At 49.1% G+C, this 19,106-nt stretch overlaps 1 protein-coding gene across 1 annotated transcript in view; it reads right to left on the reverse strand.

The window, feature by feature from the left end:
- Window positions 1–19,106, reverse strand: part of TMEM161A (transmembrane protein 161A) — a 227,544-nt gene that overhangs the window by 70,242 nt on the left and 138,196 nt on the right. The window contains exons 8-9 of the mRNA XM_069649130.1: window positions 18,545–18,688; window positions 17,296–17,409 (exon numbers count right to left, since the gene is read on the reverse strand). Coding sequence (XP_069505231.1) covers window positions 17,296–17,409; window positions 18,545–18,688 — 258 coding nt within the window. The remainder of the gene's footprint in view (window positions 1–17,295; window positions 17,410–18,544; window positions 18,689–19,106) is intronic.

Below are 19,106 nucleotides of genomic sequence, written 5' to 3' on the forward strand. Positions count from 1 at the left end.
GTGCCCGCTGTCTCACATGCTTTATATCCTCGGGTTAGAACCCATTGCAATATATTTCAGGAAACAGTTCTTTGATGCAGGGATAAGACTTGGCGGGACGGACCACATCATTTCGCTCTATGCGGACGATGTCCTATTGTACGTCAGGGATCCACACCTTAACATTCCAACCATGTTGGAGGTCCTCGACAACTTCTACAAGGTCTCGGGCATACGATTTAGCAGAGCTAAGTCCTGCCTGTTCCCACTGGCAGGACTGAGAGGTAGAGATAGGGAGGAGCTCCCCGCACTAGGTATACAATGGCAGACCACGACATTCCGCTACCTCGGAATCCAAATTATGCACACCCCGGAGCTTATGCATGAGCACAACACGGTGGCGGCGATACCCGCACTACGCAAATCAATGAGCTTCTGGGCAAAACTTCCCCTATCAGTGATGGGCAGGGCCTCAGTAGTTAAAATGATTGTCCTCCCCCGGTTCCTATACAAATTCCAGAACGTACAATACTACATCAAACCTAAGTTCTTTCGTCTGCTTGATTCAATCGTTCGTGGCTTCCTCTGGGGGCAGGCCAGACACAAAATAGCACACCCTACCCTAGTATTAACATACGCACAAGGCGGTATCCAGCTCCCGAACCTTGAAAAATACTATGTAGCTGCTCAACTCAACTTTGTGTCCAAATGTTTAGCCAACGACACCACGTCCGAGACACCCCTATTACAATCCATGATCTCCCCTATATACCTGAGAGAACTCATATGGGCCCCCCAACACCTACTGAGTGACATACCCTCCATTGCCACCCTGGGGAGGCAAATATGGCAAAGGGTGAAGGAGATAACCCAGCTGAAACACCCATACTCTCCCGAAATCCCACTGATCCAAGACATGTGCAAATCAAGTGTGGACCTACTCCACCTTAGACACTGGGAGAGGAAAGGTGTCTATACTTGGGGGGACCTGTACGACGAAGGCTCCTTCAGGGAGTTTCAGTCACTACAAAAAGAGGAGGACATACAAGCTGGCCAATTCCTGTGGTACCGCAGGATACGGGAAACGGCTAAGGAAAAATGGGACGTTTGGCCAGAGGAACCAGAGTCAGCCCCTCTTATAATGCTGTTATATAACCTGGGAGAGGGACAGGGAGCGGTCTCTCAGGTATACAGTCACCTCAGCGACATACCCAACCCAAAAAGTGAGACAATGAAAAAGAGATGGGAAACAGATCTGAGACGGGAACTCTCAGAAGGAGAATGGAACAGAGCGCTAGCATACCCCAAAGCTGTGTCCGGAAACCACAAATTCCGATTTATACAACTGAGCATGCTACATCGGACATATCTGACCCCCTGCAGGCTAGCGAAAATTAACAAACAAAAGGAAGCTCACTGCCCATGGTGCAACGCAGACGGGGCAGATCTACTTCACATGTTCTGGGAGTGCAACAAATCGCAATCCCTATGGATGAAAATCAAACAGACCTTTGAAAAAGCGGGTTCCCCCAACTACAAGTAGTCCCCCGAGGAGTGCCATCTGGGAACACACCCCAGGCAAGCCAAACTCAAACACTGGGTGAAACTCAAGGACTTGACCTGTATACTGGCCAAAAGACAAATTGCCATGGCCTGGAAAAAACCCACAGGCCCGAATCATAAGGCATGGCGCAATGAACTAGACAGGTGGATTAACGCGGAAACAAGAGCATGGGAGGACAGCGTCAACAGGTCAATTGACGAATCGAGCTCTACCTTGGAGGCATGGAAGGAAATAACCATTAGCATGCTTTCCTCCCCAGATGATAAACCCCCATGAATGAAAAAGGACCCGACCACACCGCGTCGCAGGAACACAACACCCATGGCAGAGACAGACACAGATCACGCCCAGCCCCTGAAACTTGGAGCCCCCCTCACCCCCTGCCCCGATATCCCACCATAATGTTTGCCAAGACTTTTGAACAAAGAAACTGAAACTAGGAGACAGTTAAATGTCGTTACGTTACTTTAAAAAAAAAAAAAAAAAATGTTACTGTTTATTAAGCAAATATCACTATACCTGCTATTGAATGGAGGCCGAGAAGTTTTACTGTAAGATAACAAATGCCAATAAACAAATTTGAAAATAAATTCATCAAACACTCCTAAGAACTTGTGCAAAGACTTTTCCATTTACTTACCTGTAGTGCTTCATCCTATACAAGACTTTTGCCCATTGATTTTGGCTTAGCCTATTGAACTGAATGACTCTTCTAGGAAAATCTAAAAGTACTTGCCTGCTTAAGAATATTTGTGGTCTCTTGTTGTTCTAATAACCTTTGCCTTTTACCAACTTATAAGAGTATTCTAAATGTCAACAGTAAGATATTAATGTCCCCAGCACCCTAGTTATTGAAGTCACCTGTGGGTGTAGGTTGTGTGTGGGCCATCCCAAAAGGGTCTTTACTGATATAGAAACTCAGAGTGTACAGTATTGAAGTATATCAGTGTGTTACTATTCAATTGCACCCTTCTGAATAAGGCTTTATAACTGACTTATAAATAAATTAATAATTGTTTATGCAAGGAAAAATGTTTTTAAAAAAGAATTATAAAAAGGTCAGGCGCGTCAGCGCCAGCGCTTCAAAGCTGGTTTGTGCATGGCAAGTAGTACAGGAACCTTTTGATACTAGAAAGATAAAAGCTCTGGGAAACATAAGTAGCTGTGTAGAATGTCCTGCATGGATCGGATTTCAAAAATTCAAAATAACAAAAAGGTTAGACTAGACGCAGATGTAACGGACTACGTTCTTGAAGACCCATTGATTCACAACGCTATAGTTCAGCTAGATCCCTTGGTACTGGGGACTAATCAAGCTAGCCTTAGCTCGGTCGTTAGTCCAAAAATTCAAACAAGTCCATTCAATACAACTGACCTATTAATTGAGAACGGGTGTCTGGAAGTCACTTATTAATATCAATGCAGAGTCATCTAATAGTAACAGTCTTACTGAATACCCGCTCACTCGTATGCCATGCTACGCAACTGTCAGAATTCATATGCGAGTCAAAGACCGATCTAGCAATTACAACTAAGACCTAGTTGCAAGAAGCAAGTCTACACACTGCACAAATTGCTACCCAGTCTGTTCTTGCATACAGATCATGTGGGCCAGAGAGGAGAGGAGAGGATAATATTTCCCATACCTTCACAGTCCTACTCAATATTCTGTACAGACTACCTAGACCTACAAACACGTTTGAGAAAGACCTTCTACATATACTGAAGCCTAACCTCAAGCCAACCTCCAAAATCGTCCTGCCGGGTGACCTGAACATGGGCCTAAATGACTTTTCAGACCATAATGCCACATCCCTAGCGAACTCTCCAAGTGCCCTAGGCTTCACTCACTGAGTCAATGCCGCCACACATGTCAAAGGCTGCACTCTCGACTGGCTAGCCGACCTCAACTGCAAGATAAGACATCAGTGCTATCTCCCCATCTCCCTGGTCTGACCACCATTTTTTTTTTAAACTTTCTTTATTGATTTTCAACAGATTAACAGACCACAAACTTATCATGTATTGCATATGTATTACACGTCCATAACTTCCCCATTACCACCCCCCACACCTCCCCCACCCTCAGGACCCCGGTCAACTCCACCGTTCAAAATTAAGCCAGTTTAGAGGTCAGGGCTGGCCGATCCATCTGAGGGGTCGTCCACCGCTCTGGGGTGGAGTAATGGCACGGTCAGCGACACCCAGCGGTGTAATTCCTCACTGGAGTCCAGCCTCTGTTCATGGATAGCGGTTTCCCATGCTCCGGTCTCGGCAGCTATCCACTTTGTGAGGTCGTTCCACCATTGCGCTTCGATCGGGCCTCTGGGGCTCTTCCAACCCATGGCTATGCGTCTTTTCGCCGTGATATAAATTAAGTCTCTGAGTCTGTTTAGGGGCTTGTTTTTGTGGTCACGGCTGTATCTGCCCAGGATGCAGGCCACAGGGTCATGCACCTCCAGTTCAATATATGCTTTTGCCACCCTTTCCCGTACCTGTGTCCAAAAAGACTGTATCGCTGGGCAACCCCAGAACATGTGAGTCATTCCCGCCCTCGGCTCATTGCATTTAGGGCATAGCTGGATTGCGGCGCCCTTGAAACTCGATATAGTTTCCGGAGTTAGGTAAGCCCTGTTGGTGATGTATAGTTGTATAAGTTGTAAGCGGGCGTTTCTGGAGATTTTCTTGTGGTAGAGGGGTACTCCTTCCCATTCTTTGTCGTCAAATTCCAGGCCCAGTTCGTGTTCCCACTTTCCTCTGCTCCTGAGCTCATTCCCGGTCGTGCCTAACATTAAGGCTTCATAGAGCCGCGAGGTCTCGTGGCCTCCCTCGGCGGTGTTCAACATTGTCTCTATAATCCCGTCATCCGTTGCAAGAATGGCCGCCACAGGCCATCTGTCTTTCATAGCCTGGATCACTGCTCTGTGGAGCAGGAATTGTCCTGCAGGTAGCTCCGTGGTCTCGCTGAGGTCAGAGAATGTTAGGATTTCATGATCCTGAACCAGGTCCCCAAGGGTGGCCACCCCGCAGGGTTCTCATTGTGCTCGCGTTTCCAGTTGGCCCCATGGGCGATGGGTCATGAGTGCTGCTATGGGGATCTGTGGGGAGTATGGATCCGGGAACCCCAATGTTCTGCAAGCCCTTCTCCAGAGCCGGGTTCCGAGCTTCGCTAGGTATGGGTACTGCCTTAGGGTGTCCTCCTTGACCCAGAGTAGGTCTCGGAGTAGGAGGCCTGTCAAAGCAGGTTGGAGAAGTCTGGTATCTGTAGTGATCTCATCGGCCATCCATCGCATCACGTGTCTTAGCTGGCTTGCAAGGTAGTACAGTTCGAAGTTGGGGACTTTCAGACCTCCCCTTTCGTAGGGTCTTTGAAGTGTCTCCAGCGCTACCCTGTGCCTGCCCCCCTGCCAAAGGAACTGCCTACATAATTTATTAATGTCTCTAAAGAAGGAGGGGGGGATGTCGAAGGAACATTGGTGAAATTGTGTAATAGGCGTGGAAGTGCTACCATCTTGAGGAGACCCGCTCTCCCGGCCATGGAAAGCGGAAGCTTCCCCCAGAAGTCCATGGATTTTGCTAGGGCATCTTTAGCTCCGATCGTGTTGAGGATGTGTTCCGTGTGAGGATTACGGTGTATGGTGATTCCCAGGTATTTAAAAGAGGTCAACTGCCATTGAAGATCTAAGGGGGGCAGGGATCTGAAGTCTTCCCTGTATAGTGCAGCTAGCGGGTAGAAGCAGGACTTGTCTTTGTTAATCCGAATTCCCGTGTGATTTTGGAAGCATTCTAGGGTTTCGAGAATGTAGGGCAAGAGGTGTTCGGGATTGTGTAAGTATAACAAGGTATCGTCAGCGTACATGGAGACCAGGTGGGTTATCCCGTCAATCTCAATGCCCCCATCACCGTATTCCTGTCTGAGGTATGCGGCCACAGGTTCGTTGGCGATGATATATAGCATCGGGGATAGTGGACATCCCTGGCGGGTGCCCCTGTGGAGGGACCACGAATCAGAGTATGTCATGTTGGTCCGCACCCTGGCAGATGGGTTGGTGTAAATCAATTTGGTCCATTTCAAGAAAACTGGTCCTATTCCCATTTTTACCATGGTGGCATATAGCCACTTCCATCGCACTGAATCGAAGGCTTTGGTGGCGTCTAATGACGCAACCGCGTATTTCTGGGGCCTCAGTTCCGTACTGTATATAACGTGGTGCAATCTCCGCAGGTTCTCGGTTATGGAGCGCCCGGGCACATAGCCCGTTTGGTCCTGTTGGATTAAGTGTGGTATTACCCTACGCAATCTGTTCGCTAGGAGGGAGGTAAGGATTTTGCTGTCAACGTTTAACATGGAAAGGGGCCTGTAGGAGCCGCAGTCCGTACCCTCCTTGCCAGGCTTGAGGAGGGGGATGATAACGGCTTCCCTCATGGTGTCAGGGAGGGTGCCGCGCTCAGAAGCTTCATTATACACCTGGGTCAGCAGGGGGGCCAGAGCCTCCTCGTAAGTTTTGTAAAACTCACCAGGGAGGCCATCGGTACCAGGGGCTTTCCCAGAAGGGAGGGATCTAATGATTACCTTTACTTCGTCGGGAGTGATGGGCTCGTCTAGTGTTTCAGCCATCTGTGAGTCCAATTTAGGCAGCTCAATGATGTCCAAGATATCCTCAATACTGGCATCGACCACGGGCGGGGTCTCGGAGTACAGGTTATGATAGAAATCTGAAAAGACTGAGTTGATTTCTTTTTGGGTATGTGCCGTGGTGCCATCTGGCTTAAGAATTTGGCAAATGGGAGTTCGGGGGGTTTCTCTTTTATACAGCCAGGCTAGGAGTTTCCCGGGTTTGTCTCCCAGGGCGTGGGTTCTTTCAATGTGTTTAGCGTAACTCAATTTACCCAGGGATTCCCAGTGTGTTAAACAGGTTTGCTTTAGGTCGGTTATTTTTTGTATGAGTTCTGGGGTTAAGTCAGCCCTGCCTTCCAATTCGCCCAGCTCCCCCTCCGAGCGTTCTAGAGAGGATGTGATAGATCTGCGGGCTCCACCTATGGACGCAATCATTTCACCTCTCATGACCACCTTGTATGCCTCCCATGCAGTGCCTATGTATCTGACGCTATTCAAATTTCGTTCCCAGTAACCTTCGGTGCAGTCACTTATGTGTTCCCGGAAAGTCGCGTCGTGGAGGGCTTCGGCTCTAAGCCTCCAGGTAGGGACCGGGGGTCTAGGCGGGAATACTTCCCAGGTGGCCAGCAGCGGGGAATGGTCAGACAGGACCCTGGGCAGGTAAAGGGCGTCGCCAAACATAGCTTGTTCTTGGCTTACAAACAAGTAATCCAGCCTCGTATGGACAGCATGGGGAGGGGAGTAAAAGGAAAAAACTCGCTGATCAGGGTGCAGTTCTCTCCACAGGTCTCGGAGTAACAGCTGGCTAGTCAGTTTGGACAGAATCTTGGCCGGGGGGGACGGGCGGGTATGTTTATCATCCGATCTATCTTTTAGAGGGTCTAGAGTGCAATTGTGATCACCTCCCCAGATCATGACGCTGTCCCTGTAGGGGCTGAGCCTTGGGTATAGGGAATGGAAGAAAGCTGTAGCGTCATGGTTGGGTGCGTAGGTGCTAATTAGGCATACCTCTCTGCCTTCGATGGTGCCGCACGCCAGTGCCATCCTACCCTCATCATCCGTTTTTGTGCTTATTAGTCTGAAGGGGATGGTCGGGTCAACCCATATCAGGACTCCTCTCGCATAAGAGGAGTAGGAGGATCCTATCAAGGTCCCACGCCAAGTTTTGGCCAATGCCTTTAGTTTATCAGCAGATAGGTGTGTTTCTTGAAGCATGGCAATCCCGGCCTTGCATCTTTTCAAGTATGCGTGGATGCGACGTTGTTTCACATAGCTATTCATGCCTCTGACGTTCCACGTGATGATTTTTATTGTATCAGCCATGGGTAATTGGGGGTATAGCGTCTATTTGGGGGTACAGGTGGGGGCCATGTTAGTGGCAAGAGGCGTGTAGAGGATATCAGTGGTCTTGGTGCTTTTAGATAGAGGTGCTTAACTATGGAGCCACTTCCTCCTATCCCCCTACTCGGTAGCTTGGGGGTCGCCAGGCCTAGGGGCTGTGTGGTCTGCGGGCTGTGTGTGGTGGACGTCAGTGGTCTAGGTGTTTCCCTTTTCCGGCACCTAACATTCGTGCCAACTCCCGTTTTCCCTCCCCCCCGTAACCTTAAACAACCCAAACTAATAACAGGTCGAGCGAGGTCTCCCTCGTTGTGACTGTCCCGTTTCCGCTCCGTTAGACCGTGCATTGGTCGCCTGGTGCCCTACGGGCAGGTATGAGTATACCCAAAAAAAGGAAGATTCCGGGGGTGGAAGAGTGTTCGACTCCGGTGCCTCGCAGCAAAAAATCTATTCAGCTGTGTCAAGCTGGCACTTGCGTGGAGGGGCCCATGGGGGTCCTCGGGCCCGAACGCCGCCATCGTGGTGTGGCTCAGCGCGGTCGTCGTCCCTTTACCTCTATGTCAGGGATCTGTTCCCTATCCATCCAGTCTCGGGCCTCAGATGGAGTGTCGAATAGGTGGGCTTTGTTGTTGCGTATTACTTTCAATCTGGAGGGATAAAGGAGCATGTAGCGCAGTCCGGCAGCCTTCAATCTGGCTTTGGTATGAATGAATTGAGCCCTCTTCAATTGGACCTGGAAGGTGTAGTCGGGGTAGATGGATATTTTGGCCGAGTCTCTGAGGATCTGGCCGCCTGACCGTGAGTAGGCCAGGATGGTCTCACGGTCTCTGTAATTAAGAACCTTTGCTATTATTGGTCTGGGTGGGGTGCCAGGGGGGGGTCTTTTAGTGAGGGATCGATGGGCCCTCTCAATCGTGAATCCTTGGGACAGTTTCTCAGCGCCAATCTCCTGTAGTATTAGGTTCTCCACGAAGTTCATGGGGTCGGATCCCTCAGTGCCCTCCGGCAGGCCCAGGAGGCGGATGTTGTTCCGGCGTGCCCGCCCTTCTGCCTCCTCGGCCCTCTCCTCCAAGTTCTTCACTCTTTGCTGCAGTTCGTCAACATCTTTGAGGAGCACCACTTTGGTTTCAGTGTTTTCGCGCATCTGAGCCTCAAGTGTATCAGTCCTGTCGGCTAAGGAGCGGACGTCCTGGCGTAGGAGGCCCAGGTCTATGGCCACCGCGTCGATTTTGTGCTCCATAGTGGTCTGGAACAATTTAATGGCTTCAAGGATTTGGGCATTGCTAGGTTCAGTGGCCGTACCCGGAGGGTCAGGCTGTGCATCTATGATTGTGCCGTTAGAGGTTTCGGAAGCCATGGGTCCCCCAGCCGTGAAGGTATCAATGGTGGTTTGGCGCTGTTTGGCCCTGGGCCCTTTGGTGGACATGGCGGAAGGCTTGTCGGATCTTTGTCTTCACTAGCGTGGGCGGTCGGAGCTGATCGGGGTGTTACGCCCGGTGGGTATGGTGGGCAAAGGGGGTGGGGGAATGCAGGCACGGCACTCTCCGGTGATCCTGCTAATGATGGGCTTCCCCCCCCGCTCACCTCGTGGGCTCAGCGACGCCCGGGCCCTCCGCTCTTCTTTCCGGCCGCCACTCCAGGGGCTCCGCTCTCGGCAGGCTGCGTGTAGTGCCCAGGCCGCACCGCCCTCAGCCCGCGTCCTGAGTCACGTGTGTCCTCCGTCGGCTTCCCCCACCGATCGGTCAGGTCGGAGGGACCCAGGAGCAGTCCCAGATCTCCGGTCCCCCGCGCAGGTTGGTGAGGAGGAGCTGGGCGGGGGGGGCACTCGAGACACCGTCAGCAGCTCTGGAGGCAATGTTCGTGGCCGAAGGGCATCTCCTCTCGGCTGGGCATCCAGTCTCCCGTTGGCTCCCAGCGCGGGTCTGGCAGGATCATAGGCACCGTAACCGATCGGCTCAGCTGGCGCGGCGCCGCGGTCCGGGTGCCGCGTATCTCAGCGCGAGGGAGCCGCCATTTTGGCTCGGGTCAGCAGCGATTTTCCGTGCGGCCGCTCGGTCTCCATAGGGCGCCTATGAGCTCGGAAAAACAGCCAGCGGGTGCAGGAAGGTAGCTGCGTTCGATGAGGAGGAGTGCAGGCTTCAGGGGTTCACACTTTAAGTAAGAAAACAGCTTATATTGGTCACATCGAACGGAGCGCACCCAGAGCACGTCCTCTTCACATGGCAGTTAGCCACGCCCCCCTGGTCTGACCACCATATTGTGACTTTCTCTATCCCTAAACCCTCTGACAGCATACTGCCCTCCGCCTCCCACATGAGCATGGAGCTCGCGTAAAATTACCAAGAATAGCATCACACCGCAGCTGTCAGTCCTCCAATCCAACCACATACTCCATTTGGCCAACGACCCAATTGCTCTAGCAAACACTATCTGAAAACACTGGCATCAGCCGTGGACACTGTTGCCACTCTAGCAATCCACAAAGCCAAAGCCCTGACCCACAATAATTAATTTTTCTCCAGTGATCTGCAAGAACGGAGAGGCAAGAAACACCAGGTAGAAACTTCCTGGAACAAATCCCCAACAGAAGCACACAAATCCAAATTCAAATCGACTGCCAATACTTAAAAATCAGCCATCATTCATGCCAAAGCAACCGCATATAACCTCAGAATTGCCAATGCCAACTCTGACTCCAAAGAACTTTTCTCAATCCTCAAGGAATTAGAATCACCTGCCCCACCACCCCCAGGCATCACCAAAGATGAAACCCGGTGTGCGAACATCCAAAAAGGCCCTTCTCAACATAATCACCACCCTACAGGAGAAAATCCTCGCAAAAGAATCAGCAATCAACATATCCCTGCCTCCCAGCCCCACACTCACCACACTCACCACACCCTCGCCCCATTCCATTTTCACCAAGTATCAGAAACAGGGGCGACTACCATTCTCAAGAACCTCAGACCCTCCAAATGCTAAAGAGACCCTTGCCCAGCCTCCATCAAAAAGGACTGTGCTGAAGTCTTCACCCCCTTTATCACCTGTTTCATCAATGCCTCCTACAGCTCAAGCATGGTCCTTGCCTCCCTCAAGGAAGCCTGGGTTCACCCCATGTTAATGAAACCCATGCTGGACCCAGAAATCCCAAGCAACTACTGCCCCATCACCACAGTTCCCTTCCTGCTAAAAATCCTAGACAGGGTCACCTACATTCATATCCAACATTATCTGGAAATTAACTGCATCCTCGGCTTTCGCTAATCAGGTTTCCGACCTGGCCACTGAACAGAATCTGCTCTACTAGACCTCAAAAATCAACTTGATGAAATCAGAGATGAAGGCAAGCCAGCCCTCCTCCTCCCATTAGACCCATCGGCTGCCTTTGACTTGGCTGACCACAATACCCTTTCCCATCATCTCACATCAGCAGCCAACTTCTCATCAGCAGCCACATCATGGTTTGCCTCCTTCCTGACCAGAAGATCAATCAAGTCTTCTCAGAAGTTGCCTGTGCCCCGCCATCACCCATATCTTGCGGGGTGCCACAAGTATCATGCGTTTCGCAAACACTATACAAAACATTTTAACCAAGCCCGTTTACGATCTTCTGTACTCCATCAGCATCTCCTACACAAACTATGTTCATGATACCCAAATTCTACTACCTCTCTCCGGCAACAACACCAAAAACTCTCAAACCCTGAATAGAATCTACCTTACAATCCAAGCATGGATGGCAGCCAACAGCCTGTGTCTCAACAACAATAAAACAGCAATCTTTCTAGTGGGGCCCTCATCAGTAATCAAACTTTTTGGCCCCCAATATATCAACTTCAGCATCGATGGTCTACAGATACCCATCTCAACAGCAGTGAAAACCCTAGCTGTGTACCTTGACTCTACACTCTCCCTGACCAGACAGGTCCAGGCCATTGCTACTTCAACAGCCTATACTATGAAATTAAATGCGGCCAGACCATTCCTTACCCCCCCCAATAGCTGCCTTACTGTCGCCAGACCCAATATTGGGGCCAGATTAGACAACTGTTAATGCACTCTTCGCAGGGACATCAGCTCACAACATCCACAAGCTCCAAGTGATACAAAACAATGCCATCCGCGCAGCTCTTAACATTCCCAAAAGAGAGCACATAAGAGGCCAGAAGGAACATTCATTGGTTGCTAGTCAAGGAAAGAATTATATTTAAAACTATGTCCATCACACACAAATGCATTTCCAACTCCGCCCCACCTTACCTTGCACAAAGATTCTGCAAATCAGACACATCAGATGGGCTTACACCCACAGACTGATCCCACCCAAATATAAAAGGGTAAAAAGTGGTGGTACGAGTTTCCCCATCAGTGGCAGCCAACAAATGGAATGCTCTTCCGCCACAGCTAAGGGAAGAACCCTCCTAATGGACTGGACTTTCCATAGCTACCGCCCTAGCCATATGTACCTGACTTTTTTGCTATATTTGAGTGTAACTGGTTGTAACAGCGCCATAATGCCCAAGGGTTTTGTGTGCTTAATAAATGGAAAAAATAAATAATACTGAACTCAGCGAGATAATACATATAATGTATATAAAATGCAACGCACACAGAGCATATTCTACAGTGTACTGAACAGGAAACAATGTACCTGGGCGTATGCATAATAGGCACCAGCTTTCATTGCCTGGTGCCTTCCTGCTTGCCGCTCTGTTTCCCTACTTAAGGAGCCCTCCAGCTTCTTTTCCTTTGCAGATGGGGAGCAGGTGCAAGTGGATCTAGGTCACCTGGCCTAAGCCCTGCCCACTTGGTGCCTTCCTGCCTGCCGCTCTTTTTCACCACTTAGTAAGCCCCGCCCACCTGGTGCCTTCTTGCCTGCCACTCTTTTTCACCACTTAGCAAGCCCCGCCCACCTGGTGCCTTCCGTCACCATCACCGTCTTGTGGTCAATGCTGGATTTGATTTTTATGGACTTCATTCATTCACGGTGCGTCACTCTTTCTCAACTCTCATACTGGACTTCCTTTGCATCTTGTATTCATGGTGGCCCTGAATCATGCTGTTCCGATTTTTTTTTTAATTATATCTTTTTGGGGGGTTTCCGTTTAGGTAAAAAAGTGGTTTTTACCACAAAAACAGGGGTTGGGGGGGGGGGACCCCCCCAAAAAAAAATATTTTCTCGAATCTTTTGTTTTCGGTCCTTTTCACTCGAGACTTTTGTCATTCGATCCTTTTGATTCGATACTTTGACCTATAACCATCTTCATCTTGTATCCTGACTTGCAACATTATGTGTTTGTACTGACTTCTGCAATTGTATTCGCTCTCCACTATTGCTTCTCCACTCTTTTTTTGACTGCTTACTCTCTTTTCTCTCCTCCTTTCCCTTCTCCCTTTTCCTATCTCCTCCCCTTACTTTCTTCTATGCACTTACTCTATCAGAATTGTACCTGGACCTAATATGATAGCAACCTCGTCTGTTTCCTCCACCCTCCCATTACTGTTTTGTTTCTCCCCACCAACCCTCCAGCACTATTTGAAATGTCGTCAGGCCTAGTATGATAGTCGCTTGTTTTGTTCCTCCCCTCCCTTTCTGCACCCCTCAGCCTCACCTTTTGTTTTTCTCCGGCTCTACCAGAAATGTTGTCAGGCCTAGTACGGTAGTCGCCTGTCTGTTTCCATTTCCTTTCCACTCTCCCCCTCCCTTCCTTATCTATGTTTTAGCTCTTGCACTATCTGAAATGATGTCAGGCCGAGTACGATAGTTAATTTCACATCTTACCGTTCACGGCCTGTAAGAATGTGGCTGTATTTTCCCTTGTTCCCTTCCTTGCCTTGAAGCGCTTTGAAACACATTGTGTATAGGCGCTATATAAATAAACGGTCATATCACGATCATATCACGTGTTACATATATGATTGCAAAAACCATGCAAAAGATAGATCAATAGATGTCCTATAAATACCGTGCCATTCAAACATACTCTGTGCGTAGCAGCTATAGCTAATAAAGTGCTGTGTTCTGTGCAATATAGAAGAAACAGGGTATCAATATTGCAACGCTTCCCCCCCCCCCAATATGCACATTCAATGCCGGAAGACTAATGAATGTGGGCCTGGAGAGAGGCGGGGTTGTGATGACGCTGTAAGCAAAGAGTGAAAGAAGGATGCAAATGTAGCAATATGCAATGCTAGCATGAATAGCAGGGCAGGGGAGAGCGACCGACAGCCAGCTCCTGCAAAGAAGAGCACCCCCGGGCTTTATCTAGAGGTGTACCATCCGCCAGGATAGGGCGAGGTCCTCCCAAATCTTTGAAATCTGCATAAATGGCATAACAGCGCAGCGTTCAGTGCCTAGCCTCATACAGCCATGCTAGCCAGCACAGTAGATTAGCCCTTCTTTATACAGAGGTCCACGCTCAACAGGAATCCAATGGCCCCAGAGTAGACTGGGAGCCTAAAGGGACCCTGGTAATGTTGCTCCATCTTGCACTGTGCAATCTAAAGTAAGGAGCAAGACCAACCCCTCTAAATAGCTGTCGCGGGTGTCCCCATGTAAACAAAAGTGCAGAAAAGTTCAAATGGTACACTTTGAAGCACATTTGTCACTACATAAAAATTAAAAAGCAGTTCCACAAATAATGACATCTAAAAATGTTCAAGAGGGAAGTCAAAATTCCTGAAAGCTTTATAACAAATTATTTACTTGGATGTGGGCGAGCAGTAGAGATGGAAGGCATGTGGCAGTGTGGATGGCAGACAGGGTAGGCGGAGCAGAAATCCAGGATACCCACACAAAAGAGGAACATGGTGCAGAGGCCCAGCAGGAAATCTCAAGAGTTTCCTGGAGGCCACTGAATGGCCCTTTGCATTGGGGGGGGGGGGGTCAGCACCAAGCAGGCATGGAATCCCTTCTCTATTTCGAATGGGAAAAAGATCAAACCAAGAGACATTTAAATAGGCAGTTCATGGCAGAGATCTCGCGCAGACAGTGTTCAGACAGGAAAAATAAAGAAATCCTGGGTGCCGAGCATTCAGTCACCAGTACCAAAAATGCTCCGATATTTAAACCGGGAGAATCCGTTTTTTTTCTGAAGGCTTATAAATGGAGTCCTATTTCCTTTAAGCTGAGTTGGTGGGAGAAGGTTCTTACAACATTTTCACCCTGGGGAATGTGGTGGCCCGCTCGGGGTGGCTGCGATCACACAGCGGGTTACACTGCAGGGGTCCACCTGCGGGGTTCGGGATCACCCGACCGAACACCAATACTGTGGGCACACAGGCCTGGGCTTCAACACAGGCTGTGGGCACACGGCAAGCACACCATAAAGAAAACACAGACAGAGTTGGCGCTTCCTGAGTCTCTGCTGCAGTGCCTGCATGTGCACGCAGAGGCGTTACCCTCACCTGGTATCCACAGTGGCGTCACACGATACTGGATGGAGGTCCAAGCGCTATCCTGGACCCCTCTATGCTTGGTTATGTGCCAGACGTTGGGTAGCACCTAACAGGAGAATGAAGGGTTAAGATACTGGTTCTACAATGAGTGGACTCCTACCTCCCTCTGGTCCAAATCCCCTCCCTTGGGGTTATTGCTCACCTTAGATTTTTGTGCGTTGAACTCTCCGTCCTGCGTCTCTGTGCAGGGGCGCGTGGTTGGTATGGGCGTTCCGTGGACCTAGTTGCTTCACTGGTCTGTGTACCCTTATGTCGGGTCCAGACCGGCGTCTTGCTCCACTATGCTGTTCCCTAAAATGTCTCTTGTTTTCACAGCGATGGTTGTGATCTCAGAGTTGCCGTGCCGATGGCGAAGACAACTGAGTTATTGATGCGCGGGGCGCTGCGCTGTTTATTGGTGTTAATTGCTAACCTGTGTTAGCTTCTCTTCTTTGTACAGGTTGCGGTGATGTTCCGGAGTGATGAGCGATTGAAGCGCTGCTTGCCCAGGTAAGTGCTTTGTTAATGCGGTCATTATTCCTTCTCCCTTGCAGGTTGCGGTGAAACCCGGAGATGGGCGAAGTAAGAGAAGTGCAGGGTGCGACCAGGACTCGCTGTTTGCCCAGGTAAGAATTGTTATTAATCTATCCTTGTTTCTTTACCTTTGCAGGTTGCGGCGAATTCTGGAGATGGGTGAGGTAAGTGAAGCGCAGGATGGATTCAAGGCCGGTTACTTCACAGGTAAGTGTTCTTGCTCACTCATGCTGTTCTTGTTCTTCCAGGTTATTAATGGAATCCGGAGCTAGGTCTTCAGGATCGGGCCGCCGGAAAAGCAGATTAGCAGAAGCTGGACACAGTGAGCGTTACGCTGCAGGGGTGCAGAATAACGCGAAGCGTGTTCTGCTGTTTGGGTGTGGTTTAAATAGCCCAGGTATAGTAGTTCCAAGCCCAGCCACACCCAAAACACTAGACAGCATGGCTTGGTTCTAAAGAACTGAGCTGTGTAATAGGCCTCCATGTTGGATTAAGGTCCAAAACTGGTATTACTTTATTCCCGATAATGAGCCTGGAGCCAAAGGCGCCAGGACTGACTCCATACTGGACTGACTCCATCTATGTTTCTGTTGGAGTTTTAAGGCCCTTGGAGCCAGTGTGAAGGGCTTTAGCCCCACTGCTGCCAGGGGGCTGTTATACCTGAGGGGGCCAGGGGCATGGATCATGACAAGAGGCCCCTTCTATTGCCTCATCATGACTGGTGTTCTCAAAGGGGCAACATGCCACAGGGAAGATGCTGGTCTGTAGAAATATATTACTAAGTAAGATCAGCGTTTGTTCAAGTTAAAATACTTGGGAGATTTAAACAATCATTCCCAGTAACCTACAACATAGCATCAGAGGAGGGATATTTGCCTGAAATAGGCTGCCATGCATTTCTCTACGCTTTTCCCTCGGAGGCACCCTCTAGATTGGAGAATACGTTTATAGGTCCATATTCCAACAGCAGCTTCTTAGGACTATGGATCTCTAAAAAATGTCCCGTTTACTTACAGAGTATCATTTTGAAATTGGGGGATTGGGGGGCTGAGGAGTGGGAGGAGGTTGCCAGTATAGAGCATGTGGCTGCAAACTTGTACATGAAAGCCCAGACGCCCCATGGAAAAGGCATAGGATGAACACATTCCTTATGAAGGCTCGGATTTTGGTACAGAGGATTCATAAAATGGTGGCAGTTGGTTTACTTGGGTTCGCATGTGTAAAAGACTGGCTGTGCAGATGACCGGGTTGGAAGCGTGGCTTGCTCCCTGCACATGTTCGGATACCAGAGACAGATTCATGACTTTTCAGACCCTTGAGTATCATGTAGAGGAATTAAATTAGGAGCCCATGCCAAGCCGCTTGGATTCGCTACTCTGAGCAGGTGCTCCTGGCTAAGTCCCTCCGGGCTTGGCACTTGCTACTTCTTGTGTACATGCGTAGGCTGGTATCTTAGGATACTTTCATTGACTTTTCAAAAGGTACCTTTTAGTCCGAGCCAGCTCAAGGCTGCCAGCCAACTGGAACGGACTACTGAGACAGGATAGGTGATGGCTGCCTCTGCATTATTAAAAAGGTACCATTTAACTCTTGGTAGCACTCGATGAAATGATAGCCGCAGAGTCCAGACCTGTTCATCTTTTGCACCCGCACATGCAGGTGATAAGTGCAGCCAAAAACAGTATATGCAGCACATGCCGAACAAAGCTAAAGTAAAAATGAAAAAGGGCTCCAGGGTGATCGACATTTGCTACATGAAATAACAGGACAGGTATTTTATGACACCATTTTCTGGGGTAACCAGAATAATCTCCAGAATACTTACAGCTCAACGGCCTCTTTCCCCATGGGGGCATGCAGAAGAAAATCCCTGGTGATTGGCTTGATCCACAGCAACACCACGATGATTGGAGGCAGGAAACTGGCATGAAGCAGGAGCCTGCGATTAGGAATGGGGACATAAATATATATATTTTAGCACAGCTCATCTGACGCTTTGCCCGCGCAGATGTCACAATAACAGTAGAGGCTACGAATCTGCTCCGAACAACTCTCAGCAGGGAAGCTGGCATAAACCATTGCCAGGGAATAAATAGTACCAGCACAATGGATGAGGCACACGCTTTGATGCAGAAGCAATGCTACCAAACTCTGCAAGGCACCCATGTATCCGCCTGTGTTTAGACGAATCACTACGAAGGAGCTAGGCAACATTTTCCACGTTAATGAAGCCGTCGACAGTGCCAAGAATCCACTGGCCTGGTTAAGGAAATAGCCGTTTTGGACTTCACTCAAATGACCATCCCTAGACTTCATTGAAAGCCCCTAAATTAACCTTCCCATTGCAAAGCAAGGTTGATTCTAAACCCCTACGTATGGCTTGCGTTAGCATCTGTGCCTCCAAATGAAGAGTGGTGGGTGCAAACATCTACGAGGTCATTGTGCATCATCAGATCCCTTGCCTCTCAAAGACCTCACAATAAAACGACACTAGGCCTTCAGCTTTCAGGCTTCCAGACAATGCTTTCCCTTTCAAGGGCATTATGGACTCTTCCCTTAACCCTTCTTTTCGTCCAAAGCCCCAGAACTGTTCTCTCCACCTATAACCCCATTGCCATCTACTGAGCGACCGGAACCCATGCAGACAGAGGTTCCCAATAAAAATATTTCAGCTTGACTGTATAAATAAGCCTTACTCAGAATGGATAGAAGACAGTAGGCGTGAGTGGACAAGGATTGCTTAGATGGATGGAGCAGAGAGGGGTAAGGGGGCTGGGGGTAAGGCAGACAATCTAAATGGGAAACCAGATTATCCCGGAGGAGATGGATTTAGACCAAGTGCTCAGTTTTTCCCCTAATGCGACACAGAACCGAGAGTACCAACGGATGCAAGTTAGAGTTAAAATTGACAAAGGGAGATAAAGGACATCCATAGAGTAAGGCATGGCCAAATGCACTGGGTTGTGAAAACTAGCTTACTTCCATTTGGGCTGCTGAAAAGGATTTCTCCAACATACACATTTAGGATCAGGTAGGGATTACCAACCTGTACTTGAACATAAACGGCTACTTACTGAATCATAGGGCGGTCAGCAGCCAGTCTGAGTGCATCCAGGTGAGTCTGAGCTAGCCGCAGGCCAGGAAAGGTGAGACATGCGCCGATGAAGGAACAAAGAGCTACCAGGATGAGCTTGAAGGTCAGGTTAGTGAACGGGACCCTACATTAAGCAAAATAAAAGGCCACAGACAACAGGCAAAGTATTAGAAAAGAATGAAAAGATGGTGGCCCTCGTCGGCTTTGTAAAAGACTACATTTGAACAAAGAAATTTCTCAGCAAGTATTAAAGAGGGAACTGCATGCCTTTTTCGTGCTTAACCGTCTACCCATGAAAAAGAGGAAGCTGAGAAGCTCTTAGACTTGTTCCGGGTAATTACCTGAAGATTGTGCTAGTTGATTATTATCTTAAAGAAGCAGCAAAGTTATTCTAAGAATGGTGGCCTTGAATCAGCATGTTCCCACACCGGTTGCTGGCATACATAAAGAATTATGATCAAATTGAGAAAGCGATCAGGCAAGAAGAAGAAAACAAGTTACTTACCTGTAACTCTTGTTCGCCAGCATGGGTCTTGCATGGA

The sequence above is a fragment of the Ambystoma mexicanum genome, chromosome 1p (assembly GCF_040938575.1).
Source record: "Ambystoma mexicanum isolate Mex_15411 chromosome 1p, UKY_AmexF1_1, whole genome shotgun sequence".
Classification (NCBI taxonomy): Eukaryota; Metazoa; Chordata; class Amphibia; order Caudata; family Ambystomatidae; genus Ambystoma; species Ambystoma mexicanum.